Source organism: Manis javanica, chromosome 17 (assembly GCF_040802235.1).
Source record: "Manis javanica isolate MJ-LG chromosome 17, MJ_LKY, whole genome shotgun sequence".
In the NCBI taxonomy this organism is placed as follows: domain Eukaryota; kingdom Metazoa; phylum Chordata; class Mammalia; order Pholidota; family Manidae; genus Manis; species Manis javanica.
This window is the reverse complement of record NC_133172.1, coordinates 2,955,152-2,976,990: the sequence shown is the minus strand read 5'-3', so window position 1 is coordinate 2,976,990 and position 21,839 is coordinate 2,955,152. Positions and strand designations below refer to the sequence as shown.

Sequence of the window (21,839 nt, the reverse complement as noted above, 5' to 3'; positions counted from 1 at the left end):
GCCTGCGACTGAGTGCCTGGCAAGGAGTCTTAGTGAGTTCTGGAAGGGAAGGAAGGGAAGGGGGTGCTAGGGCGGAAGTGCTGGCCTGGAAGTCGGGGCCTCCCCCAGCAGGGACCCCTGCCCGTGGGAGCAAGGTGGGCTCTGATGGCCGAGTTCATCCTCAGCTGTGCGCGGGCCTGGCTGGTGAGGCTCACGGGACAAGCAAGGGCCAGAGCGGGAGGCCGTGTCTTGGATGGCGACGGATCATCCATCACGTGTCTTTTTTCCAGGGTTCTTATTGGTCCAGAGGATCTGTGCACAAGTGGCTGAGCCCCTTCTCCCAACCTTGGGTTGCCATCCACCCCAAATATGAGTGGTGGGTCTACCACAGGGAGCCTTGTGGTGAATCCCTTTGAAAAAGAAAGGGGGGTTCCAGGGAAATCTGGTCCAGAGACCCTCCTCAGCCACTCTCCCCTTGGCTGAGCCAGGCTCTAAGGGCACCTTGAGACTGTGGTGCTCAGAGAGCGGGTGTGGGAGGATCTGGTGTCAGCTGTGGTGTGGGAAGCAATTGGTGGCAGGAGCAACAGGGCACTTAGATGCGGCGACCACTCAAGCTCGCCAGCATTTCCGGGGGGCCTGCCGCTCCTGCAGTCCCGCTGGAAGAGCAGCCGAAAGGGCCACAGCGGGTGGGTCGCAGGGCCTGGGGGAAGGCGGCCGGGGAGGCCCCAGTGCACATGGGGCTGACTGCAGCATGTGGTGGCCTCTCTCCTGACCCCACCGGAGAACTCAGGAAGGGCTCTGTGGGAAATGGGTCGAGAGCAAACGTGCCTCAGATGAGCACCATGGGAATGGAGCTGGGCAGCACCAGAGGCAGAGACACAGAGGAAAGGAGGGAGGCAGAGAGGGACACAGAGACGCAGAGAAGAGGAGAGACCGACGCGGGATCTCCCATTTTGGGTCCCCTGGAATGTGGTGAGGAGGGATGGCTTCCCTAAACTCATGCCATGTATGTTCTTAGGTTTCTACAGAAAACCTTCCCTCTTGGCCCAGCCGGGTCCCCGGACCAACCTGGAAGAGTACGTGATGACCCTGCAGTGTTGCTCAGAGACTGTGTACGAAAGCTTCATTATTCACAGAGATGGAGCGTCCGGGGCCCCTGGCCTCAGTGGGCAGCTGCGTGCCGGGGGCTCCTATGCCAGCATCTCCACGGGCCCTGTGGCAGCTGCCCTTCTGGGGACCTACAGAGGCTTCGGCTCTCTCGGCCACGACCCCAATGTGTGGTCAGCCCCGGGGGCCCCCTGGACATCGTGATCACAGGTGAGAGTGTCCACACACACCCCATCCTCTGCGGGGTACAGATGGCAAATCCCAGGTCGTGGAAGCCTCAGCAGGTGACGGGGATGAACGTGAGGTTCTTATGACGACAGGCTGGGTGAGGGCTCCCTCCAGAGGGACATCTGGGTGGGGACCGTCTGGGACCGCATGAAGGACAGCACAGAGGTGAAGGCAGGGGGCAGAGTGGGCATAAGGGCGAAGGGAGAGACGCAGGCAGATGCACACAGGGCAGGGGGAGGGCGCCTCTCCGCTCTGTTTGTTCAGAGACCTGGGGCCGTTTAGAAGCTCGGTTTCCACTTAGCTCCACACTCTCTTCTCCGCCAGGACGGCCCAAAGACACCAGGTACCTGACCTAAGTTTCAGGGTCAGGCTGGCCCTTCCCAGGCTGATCCCGTGGGCCTGGTGTCCTCACGCCGTGTGGCGCTACAGACGCTTGGTTTTTATTCTGGCATGACTTCCTTCCATATGGTTGAGCCAGGATGTGTCCCAGGTTACCGTGGTCCTGGGTGGAGGAGCCAAGCACCAGCCCCTGTATGTGGGCATGTTTTATGGGTCCCCCGAAATTGTGTCTCAGGTCCCTCCAGAAGTTATAGGATTCCTGAGGTCCAAAGCCCTCAGAGAGATGCAACAGAGAGATCAGTCCGTGAAAAGCAGAGACACAGAAACACATGCCTGCACACACACAGAATGAGCCACACACACTCGCGTGTACACACGCAGAATGAGCCACACACACTCGCGTGCACACACGCAGAATGAGCCACACACACTTGCGTGCACACACGCAGAATGAGCCACACACACTTGCATGCACACACAATGAGCTGGAGGGATGGGAGAGACACTGGCTCAGAGACAGGGAACAAGAAAGACAATGTTGGAGAGAAAGAGAAGAGGATACAGAGGTGGAGAGAAAGATGGGAGGGGGCAGGTCCAAGCCCTAAAAAGCAGACCCCTAAGTGAGGGTCACAAAGACAGAGAAAGAGGGCACTGGGGGAGTTTGACAGAGATTCCCAAGAGAGGCAGAGAAAGTCACGGAGTTGGAGATGACAGAAGATTCTATAGACAGATACACAGATGAGAGAGAGAGATGACAGCTGATAGCTGACAGGTGATGGGGAGGTGACGGCGTCAGATGACAGGCAATGCAGAAAGATGGGGACAGGACAAAATGAGAGAGTTGGGATGAAAGAAAATGACAGATCAAACCAAACCGTCCCAAGGAGAGGCAAAAAGAATAAAAAATACAAATAGGAAGAGAAATAAAAGGGAGGCGAGGTCAGAGACAGAGGGAGGAGGGGCCGGGAGAGAAGGGCGCCAGGCCAGAGCGTGGAGGGTGGGTTCCCCGCCAGCTGCAGGCGCTGCAGAGAGAAGCCCTCCCCACCAGGGAAGCCGGCTTTCCTGCTGGGAAAACGCGAGAACCCGCTTCCCCAGCCCCCCCGGGGGCCCTGGGGCGACCAGCAGAGAACCGACCAGCTGGCTGCAGGGCGGAGCCGCAGGGGGGCCTCCAGGCCCTGCGACCCAGCCCAGAGGAGCGCACCCCCTGATAGGTGACGGATAGGGGACAGTGTCTCCCCACGCGTGGTCCGCCCAGAGTGACCGGCTGCACCTTCCCGTCCCGGGTGAGGAAGCCCCAACCTGTCCCACGTGTGGAGGTCCTCACTGTTCAGGCCGTATCTGAGGGGCGTCCTGCCCAGGAATTCTGGGGAGAAGGAAGCCCCCTGTGAAGGGAGGGGGAAAGCACTGAGGAGACACCTCCAAGGCCCCCCCTCACCTCCCACGTGAGGCCGCACTGGCGTCTGCACGTCCAGGCAGACAAGGAGGGGATCCAGGTGGACAAGGAGGGGGTCCAGGCGGACGAGGAGGGGGTCCAGCAGACCCCGGAGGAGGGCAGGCCCCGCTCAGTTCGGAGGGATGAGGGGTCGTGTGGGTCGTCACCACTGTCTTCTTCCCGGGGGCCCTTGCTGACCCCTCACGCACAGGGCGATTGCCCCCGTGGCACAGGGGCAGCCCGCGCAAGGGTGAGAGGCCCCGTCCTCATGGACATCTCAGAGGGAGCGGGGGCCCTGGGCTCTGGGAAGGGGGGGCCGGACTCCCAGGAGCCAGCGCAGGCGATGAGAGAGCCCCAGGGGTGGGAGGTGGAGCCCCGTTTCTCTCCACTCTCCTTCACATGGTCCTTTCCACCCGCAGAGCCCAGCGCCACAGCTCCAGAGGGTGACCGAGGACCCCTTTGCTGGCTGTGGGCACCCGGGAGAGGGGTCCTTGGGCTCCAGGGTCAGCCCAGCCACCTTCCTGCTCTGTGACCTCGGGCCTGTCCCCTTCCCTCTCTGATGCCCGGCCTCTGCGAGGGCAGAAGGGGCCTGGGTGGGCGCGGGGCCCCTGAGGAGGCTTCATCTCTAACTTCCTGCAACAGAGACCCCCTCCGGGGCAGCCGATGGGAGTCCCCCTGACCCCTCAGGGATGCCGCACGTGTGCTCCGCCCCCAGGCCTGCCTGGAGATGAGCGCCCCGGGGACTTGAGGGGGAGGGGAGGGCGCGGCTGATGGGGGAGGCCTGTGCTTAGAGGGGGTCCATGTGCCCAGACGCGCAGCGAGCTGGGACTCGGTCTCCCGCCCCCACGGAGGAAGGACTCCGCACTGATGCAGCCGCTCCGGGCTGCCCCACGCGCTGGGAACGCCATGTGCATTTCTTTCCTTCCGCCGCTGTAACAGGTTCCCACGGCTTAGTGGAGCAAAGCAGCAGTTTCTTTTCAGGTCATCTTTCAGTTCTGGAGGTCGGAAGTCAGAAGCCGGTCTCACTGGGCTAAAATCAAGAGGGCCTCAGGCCGGCACCTCCTTCATGGGCCCCGGGACAGCGCATGTCCCGTCCCCCAGCCTCCAGAGCTGCCCGCCGTCCCTGCCCGAGGCCTCCCGCCTCCCCCTTCGGGGCTGATGACCGGCCAGGGCCCCCTCCCCGTACCTCCCCCCTGATCCTCTCCCCTGCCTGCCTCCTTCTCAGGGGGGATCGCACTGGGGCCCCCCAGATCACGTACAATAACCTCCCCATTTTAGGGCCAGCCGTCGAGCAGGGCTCGTTCCTCCCTGACGTGCAGTATGACCTGATCACAGATTATGGGGCGCATCTGGCGGTGAAGGCGTCTCTTCCGCCTAGGGCAGGTGGCAGACAGGACGAATTGGGGAAGCTGATGCTACAGTGCAGGTGAGTGGGAGGACAAGGCGAGTCCCCTTGCCCGGGCCAGGACCAGTGGCCTCACCTGCTGGGTTAAGACCGGATAAGCGGCAGGAAGTAACGGGCACCTAACACTCTGGTAAATAATTTTGTTCATCAGATGGGCTAAACAGCCACCTGCTCTCATGGGCTGAAATATGAAACTTACACCAGGACATCAGAGATACCTTAATAATTTTGACGACTTCTTCTCCTTACAGAAAAGACATTCACTCTTTTTTTTTAAATTAAAGTATCATTGATATACAATCTTATGATGGTCTCACATTCACAACACCGTGGGTTCAACATTCGCCCCTATTATCAAATCCTCACCCCCTCCCTTGTGGTCATTGTCTATCAACATAGTAAAATGTTATAGAGTCATTCTTTGTATAAAATTTCAAAAACAGAGATAGATAAAAATCACTCATATATCTATAATCAGATAATCATTGTTTCATTCTTTAATGGTGGTTCAGAATATCTTTGTGTGTAGTTAGACAAATTTTTACATATTCGCTTCTTTGCAACCAACACCTGTACCAAAATGTAGACTATTCTGAACGCTCTGGAAGGGCCCCTCAACTCTTCCCAAGTCAGGACTTGAAAAGTCCTGGTTGGACTTGGAAAGGTAGGTTCTGGCTGCCCTTCCTGTGTCACCGCCAACACGGCAGATCGGTCATCCCCCTGCCTTGTTGTTACTGAATTCCCGTCTACGCACAATCACACAGTATGAACTTTTGAGATTGCTTCTTTCTTTCAACATTATATGTTTGAAATTTAGTCGTATCTTTGCATGTGAGAGTTTTTCCCCATCCTTTGTGAGGAGGAACACACACACACACACACACACACACACGGCCACATTTCTATTTCCTTTTATATAAAATATAAGTATTTCACATATTGGAATCTCCTGAGCATTTCTCAGCATTTCTCAAAACTCTAAGTTTCAATTTTATTTTCAGAAAGATGTGCTGTGCTCCCCCTGAGAAAAGCCATGTATTTTACTGAATATTCACAACTCCAGAACACCGCCCGCTGCCCACGCATGCTCTGATTTGAGAAAAATTGCCTTGAAAACTGCAAGAGAGTAAAGGCCCTCGCTGCCCAGTCTCTTTCTGCATCTCTGAGGTAAGGGGGTAAGATAGACAGATAGATGATGATAGATTAGATAGATAGATAGATAGATAGATAGATAGATAGATAGATAGATAGATAGATAGAGATAGATAGATAGATAAATAGGTAGATAGGTAGATAGATAGATAGATAGATAGATAGATAGATAGATAGATAGATAGATAATAGATAGATAGATGATAGATAGATAGATAGATAGATAGATAGATAGATAGATAGATAGATAGATGATAGAGAGATAGATAGATGATAGATGATAGAGAGATAGATAGATGATAGATGATAGATAGATGATAGATGATAGATAGATAGATAGATAGATAGATAGATAGATAGATAGGTAGATAGGTAGGTAGATAGATAGATAGATAGATAGATAGATAGATAGATAGATAGATAGATAGATAGATAGATAGATAGATAATAGATAGATAGATGATAGATAGATGGATGATAGATGATAGATAGATGATAGATAGATAGATAGATAGATGATAGAGAGATAGATGATAGATGATAGATAGACAGATAGATAGATAGATAGATGATAGATAGATAGATAGATAGAGAGAGAGAGATGGGTGTTTAGATATACAGACATAGACACAGGAGGTTCTTTCTTTAGAGGTGATGAGTAGCTCCTGAGAAATCCCTGTGCCACCTGCACTGAGAAAATCCCCAGTGGGAGAATATACTGAGCACCTGCTCAGGCCCAGGTGGGTGTCCGGAGTCCCGGAGGCCACAGGGTGGACGCGTGGGTCCATAACAGGCGCGGTCACAGGGTTTTTGACTGATGGTCCCATGAAGAAGAATCTCTGTGTGTATGAGACCGTTTTATATTCTGCCCCAGGCCCTTCCATCTGAATGTGGGATCTGGTCCCAAGAAGGATTGGAGCCCCGTTAGACGCTGGCTGAGGAAACAGCCACTTGTCCTGTGAAACCTGAGCAGGACGGCCTGGCTCCCCTCACCCACCCGGGAGCTCTCCACAACTAACCTCTCCGGGAAGGAACCGTTTCTCAGGTGCCAGTAGATGAGGAAATTCTCTGATCTCATACTTCCCGTGGGTCTCCCTGCCGCATCTGTCACCCTGCGGACGTGCACCAGCGGGAGGCGGGCTGGGCCGAGGCCGTGTGGGGCCATGGCCTCCAGAGCTGTCACCCTCCTCTGTCCTGGTGAGTCCGACATGCAGGCGGGCTAGAAGGGAATAAGGGCGACCCCCACACAGTCAGTGTCCCTCTTAGCTTGAGGACTCCGTGCTTTGGGGGGCTGCCAAGGACATTCTGGCCTCCTAAATGGAGAGACGGCCTTTGGTGGCACAAGCCCAGGGGACCTCGAGGCGGCTCAGCTCTCAGGTCATCAGCTGGGCCCCGAGGGCCTCACCCAGCCCATGTCAAGCTCTCTGGGGATCCCTGGCAGCTCTGGAGTTCCCACCAATAAGAGCCTGATGGGATCTAGAAGATAAAGCCAAACAATGAGTCTCCACACCTATGTTCACTGTAGAAGAAAAGATGATTTGCAATAGAGACGGGAAGCTGGAGGGCTGGTCTACCCTGAGCCCCTCTCTTCCAGTGCTCTGTCCGAGCCAGGAGGTTGGGGCACAGGGAGGTAAGTGCCCCCGGGTCTCCCAGCTGCCTGTGCCCTGGGGCGGGAAGGTTGGAGGGACCGTCCACCGAGGGGACAGACAAGTCCCCGTTGGAGCCGCCTTCCAGTTGGCCGAGCTGCGCCCCCCCGGCCTGCCTCTGCCGACCCCTCAGACAGCGTGCTCGGACCCAGGCTGAGCCTCTGCCCCCCTCAGCCTCTGCCCCTCAAGCCATGTGTCTCACTGAATGTTCACAAGGGGAAGGAGAAGGACGTCAGGAGCTCGCTGGGATCGCCAAAGACCCTTTCCTGTTTTGAGTCTATGTGTTTCCACAGCCCAGTTCTCTCCGGACTATCCACTTGACTTCATTTAAAGGGATGTCGCCTTGGGGCAGCCCGACTGTGCAGCCGGTGTTTTCCTGTGCACTACCCCAGCGCCAAGCACCAGCTGGTACCAGGACCAGGTGTGTGCCACCCAGCTACTGGCTTGGCCTCCTATGGGTGTGACCCCCTGTGCCTCCACATCTCCTCTCTACCAGCTCCCTCTAAAGACTGTAGCCTTTGAAATATAAATATGTTTATCTCCCCTTAAAACTCCTCAGTCATCTATCCTCAGATAGGCCTGCTGACTTCCCCAGGTTTCCCCATCCCTCGTCGCCTGGCCTTGTGTCTCCCCTGGCGCACTTTACCCTGTCCCTCCACGTCTTTGCTCTTCATACACGCTGACCTTGATTTAGTTTCTCCCTCACTTGCGCCGTTTTACTAACTCAGGTCCTTCTGTTATCATCCATGGTCCCCCAAACCTTCCTGCCCACTACGCCTGGGCAGTCAGGCCTCATCCTCACGTGTCTCAGGACCCTCACGTCTGTTACCAGGCCTCCAAATTTCACGTCTTTATACTGCAGACCGCACATCATGATCTACAGTGATATACTTGTGCATTTTTAAATTACTATCTGACATTCCCCGCATCATCGTCTCATTAAAGATATTCACCAGGTCTGTTTAGGTCACAGTTTCTCTATCTCAGCACTACTGACATTTGGGACCAGATAATCCTTTGTTTTGGGGGCGGTTCTGTGCACTGTAGGACCCCTGGTCCTTACCCAGTAGACGCCCATGTTATCTCCTGTCGCGTGCCCTGTCCTCGCCGGCAAGAACAGCATGCAACAACAGCAGGATTCTTCTGCAGAAAGCTTTATTCTTCAGCTCTTTGTGAAACAAATGAGTTGGGCAGGACCCAGAGGGGAAGGAGAGGCTTGCTTATATAGTTCTCATGCTCTGACCTGGTTGGTGCGGCTCCATATGCCTTATTAGCATAACCATTTGGTGGGTCTCATTGGTCCTTATGCCAAGGCGCAATTAGCATGTAGTTTAGTGGTGTGGGATGATTTGTCATTAGGAAGTTCGGGGCCTTCCGGCTGCCCTGCATGGGGCGCTATTTTCTGAGCGCGGCTGCCAACATCTCCCCCTTTTTTGTCTAACAGAAGCTCAAGGCGGAACTTGCCAGCAGAGGCGGAGACAGAGGCCTGACCTCCATCATACTTCCTGATGCCCCCTTTTTGGAGAGGGGTTCTGGGCATCTACCCCTATGCAGTCAGGCATGCCTCTCAGAGGGGTCCAAGACCTCTTGCAGTGCTTTGCCTCGCATCCTCTGGCTGGCGTTGGGACCGCTTGGTACAAAGGGTTTGGACCCTTTTTCTCAACCCTCTTGCACCATGAGCTTCTTAAAGAAAGCTGTGATTAAGCATTGAGGTACTCGGGCCTGGTGCAGTGCCACATGGGCTCAGGGTGCAAGAGCTACCTCAAGCTAAAGCCGAGCTTCCTTCTTAAGCATGTTGAGCCACACTTGGGGAGAGGCGCCAACGTCTATCGCCATTAGGGCTTGAGCAAGGATCACCTTGTCCTGCTTATGTTGGTTGCGGAGTCTGCATAACAACCAGAGTAAGAGCATGAGACCTCCAAGCAGGAACATGCCCATCCCAGCCATGCCCGCCCACTCCTTGACGTGGGAGAGAGCTCTGAGGAACTAGGAAGAGAGTCCTTCCGCTACGGAGATATCTAGACGGGTGGAGTTGATGTGGATAATTTCTCGCCGCAGCTCTTCTAGTGTCCCATCGAAGTCTTGGGACCAGTTTCCTGAAAGATACTGGGACAGGTCTTGTGACAGATTAGCTGCCCGTGTAAAATTTTTATATTGAATGCTAGTGATGCAGAGGGCACGATATTTCCGCTCACATCTCAATTGGGCCATTTGCCAGAGCACCTCCATTTGTTCCTCCACGAGATCTATGCGTTGATTGAGGATCATTATTCCTCCTTTCAGTTTGCCATCAAGTGTGGACTGTTGGTCCAGGGCAGAAGCTACTGAGGCTGCAAGGTTATTGAGCTCTGTAGCCGATTTGATGGAGGTGTCTAAAGCTATACCAGCGGCGGTGGCTGCGACCGCGGTCGCGGAGATCAGGAGCACTATGGCGGCTGTAACACCGAAATCGCGCCTTTCTCGAAACAGAGTCATGGTGTTAGGGGCGTCTACGGGAACAGGGACCCAACGGGGGATGCGGACTACCAAAGCATTGGTAAAGTTACGCGCATCCCAACACTGAGACAGAAAGCAGGTTTCATTGGAGCAGGAGTCAAAGCTACTATTGGATAAGATAAACAGAAATGGGGGGTATACGCATACTGGAGAAGGTGGAAAAAGGGAATTAGGTGACTCTGGACCTGATTTTGCTGAACACGTGTAGTTCTCGTTGTTATGGGTCATGATCATGTTCCAGTGTGCGCGCATGTGGTTATTCTCGCACCAAAAGGTGATATTTTTTACACCGATTCCCCCACCCTGGAGGGCGGAAAAGGGGGAGAGGTCGGTACACGAGCCATTGACTCCACACAGCATCCATTTATGGAAGGGGTTCATGCTCAGCTGCTGACGAAACTCGCCTTCGAGCACCTTTACTGGCCACCAAGCCTCATTGGCTGGCCGTCCCTCCATATCTGGGGAGATGGTAAACTCCTGCCTCTCAGTTGCCCACGTTACTACAGTTGACTGACAGTCAGTCCAGGGCCACAGCTCTCCCTCATAGTCGCCCACACAATGGGAGGCATATTTGGGTTGACGAGGCCTGTCGGTGGAATTGTTCCTGAGAGAGTGTACAAATGTGCCATTGATCCAGAGAACCATCTGGTGGATAGTCATGTTCTTATAGGACGGGCTCCCTTCCTTATTAGGCCCTTCAAATTTAGCTGACATAACGGGGAGGCTACTGGCCTCTAGAATTATGTCACTGAACCATCCGTATTTCCTCCGTTTCAGGGAGATACAGCCAGCTAGATTCTGAGTGGTGAAGCATAATGACCCATTAGTTACGAAGGATCGGTTTTCTCCCAGGGGAGCTACTAGGGTGTCTTTAACTAAGTAGGGCAAGTTCATACTAGCATTAGTAGTGAAAAAGCGCGGAAAAACGGCTGCATTGAAACGGACAGGCATAGGCTTAGGAAAGGCAGACAGGATTCCCTATCTCAATACTCCCTGAGTCGGGGTCTCCAGTGTCAGGAGCAGGGTCAGGAGGTATAGCGAAGTCATCTCCTTTGTTTAGGACTTTCCTCGTTAGGCGCTCCGGGATCCAGAAGGGATTTTCTTCACCCTGGGGGAAAACACACACAGCTCCCCTGGATCTGATTATGATTGGATCCGGGCCCTTCCATTGGTTAGATAACACGTCCTTCCATTTTACTAGTTCTTGTGGGTCTTTTGGCCACTGATTATGGCGATCCGCTGCTGTATGGCCTTGAGCATCCAGATTCAAAAAATTTATAGTGAAAAGTGCTAGGGCTATGGCAGTTTTTGGTGTGGGGGGTATATCTTCAATTCCCCCTTTTTGTTTAAGTAAATAGGATTTGAGCGTGCGGTTCGCGCGTTCCACAATCCCTTGACCCTGTGGGTTGTAGGGAAGGCCAGTGATATGTTTTATCCCCATGTGATGACAAAATTGAGCAAATTTTGTAGAGGTATAGGCTGGGCCATTGTCTGTTTTCAGAATCTGTGGTAACTCCCATGCGCTCCAAGCTTCAAGGCAGTGCTGGATGACATGGGAAGCTTTCTCTCCTGACAATGGGGAGGCAAAGATGACTCCTGAACAAGTATCCACGGATACATGTACATATTTCAGTTTCCCAAAAGACGAAATATGCGTCACATCTATTTGCCAAACTTGTAAAGGCCTAATACCTCTGGGGTTGATCCCAACATGAGGTGTGGGAAGGAAGCTGCAGCAATGTTGGCAGCTAAGGACAATGTTCCTAGCTTCGGCCCTGGTTATGCTAAACCGCTTGCGCAGTGTTTCGGCAGTGACATGAAATTGTGTATGGAATTTTGAAGCTGTGGTGATAGGGTCTAGCAGGGGAAAAGCTATATTTCTGGTTGCGAGGTCTGCCAGGTGGTTGCCTTGGGTCATAGGCCCGGAAAGGCCTGAATGTGCTCTGATATGAGTTATATACAAAGGAGATTGCCTATGAAGTAGTGCTGATTGTATCTGTTTGAACAAAGTGGCTACTGGGCTGGACGCTTTGATTAGCCCGGCCACTTCTAGAGATTTGACTGCATTAACTACATAACAGGAGTCAGACACAATATTTAAAGGTTCAGGAAAGATTTGTAGGACCTCTAAGACTATGCGACATTCCACTATTTGTGGAGTGTCAGGCGTGTAGCCTTTTGTCACAACTTTGCCATCATGGACATAGGCACCTGTGCCTGTCTTAGACCCGTCCGTGTAAACTGTTTTTCCATGAGGCAGCAGGGTTAGGCTAGTGACCCGAGGAAATACTAGGAGATGATTTTTGGCGAAGTTGATGAGGGGATGTTTAGGGAAATGATTATCAAAGGTTCCTGAGAAACTGTAAGCAAGTATGGCCCAATCATCATTCATAGCACATAATACTTGTATCTGTTCTACGCTGTAAGGGGTTATAATTTTAGCTGGAGCTTCTCCGAAATGTGTCATGGAGGTTTTTACTCCTCTCAAAGCAAGTTTGGCCACGGCTGCCGGATAGTACTCTATTGTCCTAGCCTGAGAGGCTTGGGGATGGATCTAGATCAGTGGGCCGTGCTGCCATAAAACTGCTGTTGGCATCTCCGGGGTGGGAAGCACACACAACTCAAAGGGTTCATTCGATTGCACTCTATTTAATTGTGCTGTCATCAAAGCCTGTTCTACTTTGCGAATGGCTTGTAATGCTTCAGGTGTGAGGGAGCGCGGTGACGTTAGTTGTGGGTCTCCTTCTAGGGTTTTAAATAGTGGAGTCAATTCAGTGGTGGGTATCTTTAAGTATGGGCGCAACCAATTAATATCCCCTAGGAGTTTTTGGAAGTCATTCAAATTTCGCAATTGATTATGTCTTATCTCAAGCTTTTGGGGGCAAATTACATCTGTGTAAATGGTTGCTCCTAGGAATTTGCTAACACTAGATTTTTGGACCTTCTCGCTTGCTATATTCAGTCTCCAATTTTCTAGGGATCTAGTGAGATCTATATATGCTTCGTCTATTTCCGCTGGTTGTGGGGAGCAAAGAAGGATGTCATCCATGTAATGGATGATCTTTAGCGTGGGATAGGTCTTACGAATTGGGTCTAGCGCTCGCTGAACGTACAGTTGACATATGGTGGGGCTATTTGCCATTCCTTGAGGGAGGACCTTCCACTGAAATCTGGCATCGGGTTGTTCATGGTTAATAGCTGGCAAAGTAAAAGCAAATCTTTCCCTGTCCTTGGAGCTTAGAGGTATAGAAAAGAAACAATCTTTAATATCTATTATGAGCACTTTCCATTCTTTGGGTAAGGCAGAGAGGAGTGGCAGTCCCCGTTGTACGGGTCCAAGCATTCTCATTTGAGCATTTACTGCTCTCAGATCATGAAGCAACCTCCATGATCCTGACTTTTTCCTGATTACAAATATGGGTGTGTTCCATGGGGACACAGAGGGTTCTAGGTGTCCCACTTGGAGCTGCTCTTGCACTAAGCAATGAGCTGCTTCTAATTTTTCAGAGGATAGGGGCCACTGAGGAACCCATACGGCCTCCTCTGTGAGCTAAGGTATGGGCATGGCATCTTCAATGGCCCCTATGAAAAACCTAGGCCGTGACGGTCATTCTTTACTTTGGGCAGGATGGGCTCTATGTGTCCCTGTTGGTGTTTCCCCAGTCCCTTGCCAGGGATGTATCCCATGTCCATCATCATGCCTTGGGCGGGGGTGGAGTATTCATTAATGAGTTTGAGGCCTAAGTCTCTCATGACATCCCTCCCCCATAAATTGACCGGTAGAGGGAGTACATAAGGGGTGACTGTACCCTCTTGTCTTTCAGGGGCTCGCCATTTCAATGGTTTGGCACTAATTGAAGGGCTTGACTCATATCTTAAACCTTGTAATGAATGTGAGGATTGGGTCACAGGCCACTTGGAGGGCCACCAGGTTGCAGAGATAATACTTTTATCTGCTCCAGTGTCTAGGATTCTCTCAAAGCTCTTTCCCTCTATTTGAAGAGTTAATTTTGGTCTGTCTGCTAAATCTAATACTATGAAGGCTGAATCCCAGTCAGAGGAGCCGAAGCCCCTTTCTCCCCTCTCCGTGTTGGTAGCAGGATAATTGGCGTGGAGACTAGGTAAAACTAAGAGCTGGGCTATGCGGTCTCCTGGGGATATAGGATAGATTCCTCTGGGAACCGAACACATGATTTTTACCTGTCCTTCATAATCTTGATCTATGACTCCGGGATGAACTACCAGGCCTTTCAATGCAGCAGAAGAGCGCCCTAGGAGTAACCCAATGGTATTTGGTGGTAGGGGGCCTTTAAAGTCTGAAGGGATAGGCTGAACTCCCATCTGTGGAGTCAACACTATTCTGGTGGTGGCACGGATGTCCAATCCCGCGGAACCTGAAGTGGCTCTCCTTGGGGGGCCTGGTTGTTCCCGAATGACACTTGCGTGCTGGTTGCCCCATATATTTGCGGGCCCTGGTGACGGGGGCCCCTCTGGGCGTTTTTTGGCAACTCTAAGGGTTTCCCTTCTATATCTTTAATAGACCGGCACTCATTAGCCCAATGCCTGCCTTTCTTACACTTAGGGCACAACTCAGGGGTCTTTTGGGTTGTTTGTTCTGAAGCTGGGCTCCTACACTCTCTCTTTATATGTCCTAATTTCCCGCATTGAAAGCATTTGATACTTCTGTTAGTGATCCTGGCTTGTTTGTGGCTCTGTAATATGGCCGCGGCTAGGCCCGCATTGGTGAGTGGCCCTCCTATTTCTCTACAGGCTTTCAACCAGGCATGTATCCCTTTTTGTTTCCAGGGTGTTATCGCCTGTCTGCATTCCTTGGTACATTGTTCAAACACTAATTGCTCCACTAGGGGCATTGCTTGTTCCTGATCTCCAAATATTCTGCCTGCGGCCTCCATCATACGAGCGACAAAGTCAGAAAATGGCTCGCTCAGCCCCTGAATAATTTTTGTCAAATTGCCTGATACTTCTCCTTTGTTGGTGAGGGCTTTCCATGCCTTGGCGGCGCACGTGTTTATTTGTGCATATACCTGTAAGGGGAAGGCGGTCTGGTCGGCTACCCACTGTCCTTGGCCCGTCAGCATATCATATGACCATGCAGGCTGTCCTTCGGCCGCGTTTGCGCGTGCCTGGGTCATGCTGATATCATGCCACAATGCCTTCCATTCTATGTATTGCTCCATACTAGAAAGGCATGCCTTAGTTACATATTGCCAGTCTGCGGGTGTCATGGCTGTCTCTGTTAATCTCTCAACTTGTGCTATGGTATAGTTAGCACTGACTCCATAAGCCCGAACGGATTCTGCTAACTCCTTAACTTGTTTATGGCTCAGGGGCTGGTGAGAGCGTACGCCATTATCCTCAAATACAGGAAACATTTGTCTAATTGCCTGAAGAGTATCTGGGTGGCAAAAGGAGAGTGCGCCACTCACGTAAGGTGGCGGGGCAACGGGCGTCGGGGGACACCCTGCTTTCATTTTTTCCTTGGTCCGCTTTTCAACTTTGCTGGTTCCCTTACTTCTGCACTCTGCGGTTTTATTCTCTTCCCCTTCCTCTGCGGACGTTAATTCCTCCTCAGATTCCCTATTGGAGAGTTGGAGGTCCCTCAACTCTTTCCAGGGGTATTTACTATTTTCTCCGAGGCGATCGTCACTCGCTTCTCGGGGCTCTTTCGCTTTTGCCCTAGGCGGGCTTTCTCCCTCACTCTGAGGTTTCTTTACCTTCGTTTTTGTGGCCTTTTTTCGGCCGCGCGCGCTCTCTGTTTCCCGTTCCGTTTCTGACATGCTCTCTTGGATATCTGTCAATGCTCTCTGACCTTCTTTTATTACCTTTTCACATCTCTCATCTTGCAGACAAGCTCTAATCAGTTTCCAGAGGGGCCTGGTGCCTCCCCTCAGGCTACCCTCCTCCTCCTCTCTATCAAGATCTTTCCCCAGTTTGTCCCAGCTCGGGATTGAGAGGGACCCTGAACAAATGAACCAGGGGGCTACACGGTCTATCTCCTTCACAAAAGATCCTAAGACTTTGCTGGAGACCTTCAAGTTTCGCTCTTTGAGAGCTGTCTGCAGCGCCGTGACTAATGACGGTGCATTCCCCATGGTGCCTCCTTATTTACAGAGAACCATCAACCATCATCCTAAAAAGCAGGGGCCTCTCGGAACTTACCCCTCCGGGCTTTCTTCTGACCTGCAGTTCTGAATCTTCTCCAGATGTCTGAAGGGTCCTCCCTGTGCCGGTGATGTTCTGGTTCCCGGGTTTCGGCACCACTTGTCGCGTGCCCTGTCCTCGCCGGCAAGAACAGCATGCAACAACAGCAGGATTCTTCTGCAGAAAGCTTTATTCTTCAGCTCTTTGTGAAACAAATGAGTTGGGCAGGACCCAGAGGGGAAGGAGAGGCTTGCTTATATAGTTCTCATGCTCTGACCTGGTTGGTGCGGCTCCATATGCCTTATTAGCATAACCATTTGGTGGGTCTCATTGGTCCTTATGCCAAGGCGCAATTAGCATGTAGTTTAGTGGTGTGGGATGATTTGTCATTAGGAAGTTCGGGGCCTTCCGGCTGCCCTGCATGGGGCGCTATTTTCTGAGCGCGGCTGCCAACAATCTCCCACGTCAGTTGTAACAACCAAAGATGTATCCAGACATTGCCAAACTGTCCCCTCGGAGGTAAAATTGCCCCATGTTGAGAACCGAAGGTCTAGGTCACGATAGTGAATAAACAGTATGCCTGGGTTAGTGGAGGCGTCCCTCCATGCACTTTGGAGCCACAAATGCACAGACGTACTGGTGGGTAATGGTACTGACTGTAAGGCAGTCCTGCAAGCTGTGGGGAATCTGGTCCACAGCTTCCGCAACTGCCAGGGCAGGTGTGTTTGCTTGATGACAACCCTCTCGGGGACGGATAGCTCCCCTCGTCCTCCTTCCCAGAGCCGCAGTTGAGCGCACCACCATCAGGTCTAGAATAGGTGACACGCCTCCATACAGGGAACCGGCTTTGAGAGTCCCTCTCCGCCCCCACCCCCATTTGCTACTTTCTGCTTGGGGATTAAAGCTGAGAGCAGAATTTCCCAGATGCACAATCACTTGCTCAAAGCCTTTCAGCACAAATGGACTGGGGCCAAAAGCTGAACGGCACCCCCTTCTGCATCCAAACCGTTCCAGACTCCCGTCTGTCCTCAGTCCTGCCCCTGGAGTGGCTCAGGTTGCAGGCACCAGCCTGCTGGCCCCGTCTCACATAGTGGGTCACCCTACGCAGCAGACCCCTGTCCACTGTCTCCTCCCCCTGCTTCAGGATGGCATGCTCTGCCCACCTGGCAGGAGTCACAGCACAGAATCTGGAGTGAGTTTCCTAGTCACCAAACCAGATCTGGCAAGCCTTCAGTTTGTGCTCTTGGGCCACTGGCATGGTTTCTCCAAGTCTCAGCCCCCTCCCTTTAGAGGGAAGAGCAGAACTGCATGCTGGTGAGGATTACCATGGCAACCAAACACCAAACAAACGTGGTGCCAAACACAGCAGACTGGTGGTTGCTGGGGGCTGTGGGGAGAACAGAATGGGGGGTGACCCCTTCACGGGCATGCAGTCTCCTTTAGGGGTGATGAGATGGATCTAGAGAGAGGTGACAGTCGCACAACATTGTGAATGTACTATATGCCACCAAATTGGACACTTTAAAATTTTATACTATGTGAATTGTACCACAAAAACCAAATGTATGCGAAGGAAGGAACTCAGTTCCTCAAAAATCTAAACAGAGAATCATTATACAATCCAACATGTGAAAAAGCAAAGGAATGGAAAGCAGGGACTTGAACACACATTTGTACTCTGATGTTTGTAGCAGCATTATTCACATTAGCCAAAAAGTGGAGACCCCCCAAATATCCATTGATAGGAAGGGATAATCAAAATGTGGCAGACACAGCAATGGAGTATTATTCAGTGTAAAAAGGAAAGACAGGCTGACGTGTGTTACAACATGGATGAACCTTGAGGATGTTACGTGAAGTGACATAATGCCAGATGCAGAAAGACAAATATCGTATTCCTCCGCTGACCTAAGTACCTCAAACAGGCAACTTCCCAGAGAAAGAGGGTAGATTGGAGACTGCCAGTGGCCGAGGGGAGACGGAGCTGAGAGTCATTGCTTCATGGCTTAGCGTTTCTGTTGAGAATCATGAAAAATGTCTGAACATAAAGGTCATGGCTGCACAGTACGGCGAATGTAATTAGCAGCACTGAGCTGCAGCCTAAAAACTGGTTAAAATGGTAAATTTTATGTTTTATATACTTTACCACAATTAGAAAACACCCAAAAAAACTATTTTAAAAAAGAAAGAATTATAGGTCCTTCACACCATAATTTATATGTGTTCCCCCATCGAGAAGGAAAGCCCAGCTTCTCCCCGGGGGGCCACCCGAGCCCCAGCTCTGTTTCCTTGCAGGGGACTCTCTGGTCCCTGTCGTATCTGCTGCTCCTGGTTCTGTGGTCCCAGGGAACAAGTCCGTGACAGTCCTGTGCTGGGGACTCCCGAGTCTTTCCTGTGCCACCTGGAGACCCTGGAAAACTCCACATACAAGGTGGTGGAGAAGAAACTGGGATTTCAGAAGAAGGCTGAATGTATCATTAACCGCACAGACGCAGACACCGCGGGGCGTTATCAGGGCCGGTACGAGAAACAGCACAGCCGGTCAGAGCGCAGTGACCCCCTGGAGCTGGTGGGGACAGGGGAGCAGGTGGCCGGGGTCTCCAGCTGTCATGCATTGTCCTTTTTTTTTTATCTCTTCACAGACTTTATTCTTAGAACAGTTTCAGATTCACATAAAAATTCAGAAGAGCCTATGCAGCTGGCATGGAGGATGGTGACATCTGCCAGGACTATGGTACCTGCCTTGCTGCTAATGAACCAGCATCGACCCATTATTATGAGCTGGAGTCCATGGTTTATTTGGATTTCCAAGGGCTCACCCAGTGTCCTTCACCTGTCCCAGGATTCCACCCACATGGCACTGTGTTGTCCTGTCTCTAGGCTCCAGTCAGGCTGGTCTTGGCCTTGACGACCTGGGCAGTTTGAGGACTGGTCAGGTACTTGCAGGGGGCCCGGCTCTTGGAAGTCACCCGACGCTTCCCTCGGGATGGCTCAGGGGTTCTGGGATCCTGGAAGGAAGACCACAGGAGCTTAGTGCCATCGTCTCCGCTCCATGTGAAGGGTACATCACACACCCAGGAACACGGGTGCTGATGCTGGCCCTGAGTACCTGGCTGAGGTAGTGTGTGCTGGGTCTCTCCTCCAGAAATTTGCTTTTCCATATTGAAGGAAAACTGCACAGCGTGGGAGTTATGTTCCCGGCACAAGTCCAGCCCTCAGTGTTAAGCTCTGTCCTCAGGGTGGCCGGACCCTGTGTTTCTCAGGGTGGGCCCTGAATTTCCAGGTGCTTCTGTATCCTGACGTTCTTTTTACACAATGTCACCTCTCTCAGCCCCTCACATAGCTCCTCAAACTCATGGATGCCATCCCCACCCCTGCTTTTTTTTTTTTTTTTTGCTAAAATATGATTCGTGGCAGTGTGATTTACAGTAAGAAGTATATATTTGGTTTCCATCCGTTCCTGGCACGGGGTTCCTAAGAATGGGAATTCCCTGTGATGAGCGCCCTGAAGGTGTCTTTGGTTAGGCTAATGAGCTGGCGTTAGGTAAGCACCTAAAGACGGGGATGGTCACCAGGGGAACCGGCCAGGTGAGTCGAGGGTTGGAGGGTTGGAACTTTCGGTCCCACCCCTACGAGGGGAGAGGGGCTGGAGGTTGACTCCATCACCAACGGCCAATGATTTAATCGATCACACCTCTGTCATGAAGCCTCCGTAAAAACCCAAAAAGAGGGTTCAGAGAGCTTCCAGGGTGGTGAGCACGTGCAGACTGGGGAAATGTGGGGGGCCCAGGGAGCCTGGAAGCCCCTCACCCTCTCTCCCCGGCCCTGCGTGTCTCCCTCACCTGGCCACTGGCATCTCTTTCACCTGCTGTTCCCGAGTTACGTCTTTTTATAATAAGCCAGTGATCTCGTAAAAAGCTTCTCTGAGTTCTGTGAGCTGCTCTAGCAAGTTAATTACACCCAGAGAGGGTCGTGGGAACTTCTGATTTGTAGCCAGTCCATCAGAAGCCCAGGGGATCTCCTGGACTTGCAGCTGGTGTCCGAAGCGGGGGTGGTCTTACAGGACGGAGCCCTCACAGCGTGGGATCTGACATGATCTCCATGTGGACAGCATCAGAATTGAGCTGAATTGCAGGACGCCCCGCTGGGGTCTTAGAATTGCTCGATGGGGTCGGGGAAATCCCGCACATTACACTTGGGAACAGAATCGTCTGTGTCACCCGGCTTCAGAGATCAGCTCTCCATCGCCCGCAGATGGCATCTCTTCTTGCCCGCAGGCTGCTTGTCCGCACAGCGCTGTTTGCAGAGTGTGCGTCCTGTGCTGGTGCAACGGGACGCTAACAGCTCCCGTCTCTCTGGAGCAGGGACCGTCTGCGTTTCCCCTTCTCTGTGCGGACCCAGCGTGCGTGCGGGGATGAGGGGGAAGGAGGGAGAGCCTGCTGAAGGGCCCCCCTCTCCTCTCTTAGGCTTGTATGGTAGCCCTTCCTCCCTGCTGATCGAGGCCACGTGGCAAGGCTTGGAGAGAGGGTTTCCTTCCAGTGCAGTGCAGCGCACGTCCCATTTGATAGATTTTCACTGGCCAAGGATGGAGAAGCTGCCTTGTCCCAGCACCAAAACGGGGACATCGCGGCAACTTCATTGTGGGTCCTGTGAACCCCAGCTTCTCAGGAAACTACAGTTGCTACGGTTGGTACAGCGGCAGCCCTTACGTGTGGTCGGCCCCCAGCGAGGCCCTGGAGCTTGTGGTCACAGGTAGGTGCAGCCCAGCCCCTCCCTGTGTCCTCCTCCTGGGGTTCTCCAGGCCACCCACGGCCTTGGTATCAGGCAAGAACATAAACAGGTGCTCTGCCAGGAAAAGCAAGCACAGCATCCCCCAAACCACCTCCTTCCCCATGCACAAGACTCCCCCAGGGGCCGCCATTCCTCACCCTCGCACCCAGGCAGGCGGCCTCCATGTGGTTCTCACAAACACAGGAGCTTGTTGAGGAGGGGGTCAGATGGGACCCCATGCAGGGAGATGAGCTCCCCGCTCAGGGCCCTGGGCTGGGGAAGGAGTGGAGCGTGACCAGTAATGGCTCCTCTCCTTTGGACTGTATCTCTGCGTATCACGAACCAAGACTGCACGATGGAGACCGGGACCTGCATGGGTGTGGCAGGGCTGGTCCCTGTGGCTCCCGTGGCCGTCCTGGCTGAACACAGGCTCGGCCGCCAGGCTTCCCACAAGGAAGACCGGCCTGGCCTGAGCTGGAGTCGACGGAGATGTCAGAGAATGGGGATCTGTGTCGCACGCCCCGTCCTCGCCGGCAAGAACAGCACGCAACAACAGCAGGATTCTTCTGCAGAAAGCTTTATTCTTCAGCTCTTTGTGAAACAAATGAGTTGGGCAGAACCTAGAGGGGAAGGAGAGGCTTGCTTATATAGTTCTCATGCTCTGACCTGGTTGGTGCGGCTCCATATGCCTTATTAGCATAACCATTTGGTGGGTCTCATTGGTCCTTATGCCAAGGCGCAATTAGCATGTAGTTTAGTGGTGTGGGATGATTTGTCATTAGGAAGTTCGGGGCCTTCCGGCTGCCCTGCATTGGGCGCTATTTTCTGAGCGCGGCTGCCAACATCTCCCCCTTTTTTGTCTAACAGAAGCTCAAGGCGGAACTTGCCAGCAGAGGCGGAGACAGAGGCCTGACCTCCATCGCACTTCCTGATGCCCCCTTTTTGGAGAGGGGTTCTGGGCATCTACCCCTATGCAGTCAGGCATGCCTCTCAGAGGGGTCCAAGGCCTCTTGCAGTGCTTTGCCTCGCATCCTCTGGCTGGCGTTGGGACCGCTTGGTACAAAGGGTTTGGACCCTTTTTCTCAACCCTCTTGCACCATGAGCTTCTTAGAGAAAGCTGTGA

The 21,839-nt window shown here is 52.6% G+C and overlaps 1 protein-coding gene and 1 pseudogene across 4 annotated transcripts in view; both read left to right on the top strand.

Annotated features, from left to right (window-relative positions):
* The window catches only part of LOC108386624 (leukocyte immunoglobulin-like receptor subfamily A member 6), a 15,838-nt gene extending 7,611 nt beyond the window's left edge, over nucleotides 1-8,227 (top strand). For 2 of the 4 annotated variants that reach the window (XM_073226917.1, XM_073226920.1), the window contains exon 5: nucleotides 998-1,298. In XM_073226917.1, the coding sequence (XP_073083018.1) occupies nucleotides 998-1,290 (293 nt within the window). In that variant the 3' untranslated portion in view covers nucleotides 1,291-1,298. Of the gene's footprint in view, nucleotides 1-997; nucleotides 1,299-4,363; nucleotides 4,512-5,491; nucleotides 5,658-6,291; nucleotides 6,383-6,516; nucleotides 7,273-7,581 lie in introns of those variants that run through there. The other 2 variants (XR_012126991.1, XR_012126992.1) reach the window with 2 other exon arrangements.
* Nucleotides 1,380-21,839, top strand: LOC140847123 (immunoglobulin alpha Fc receptor-like; annotated as a pseudogene).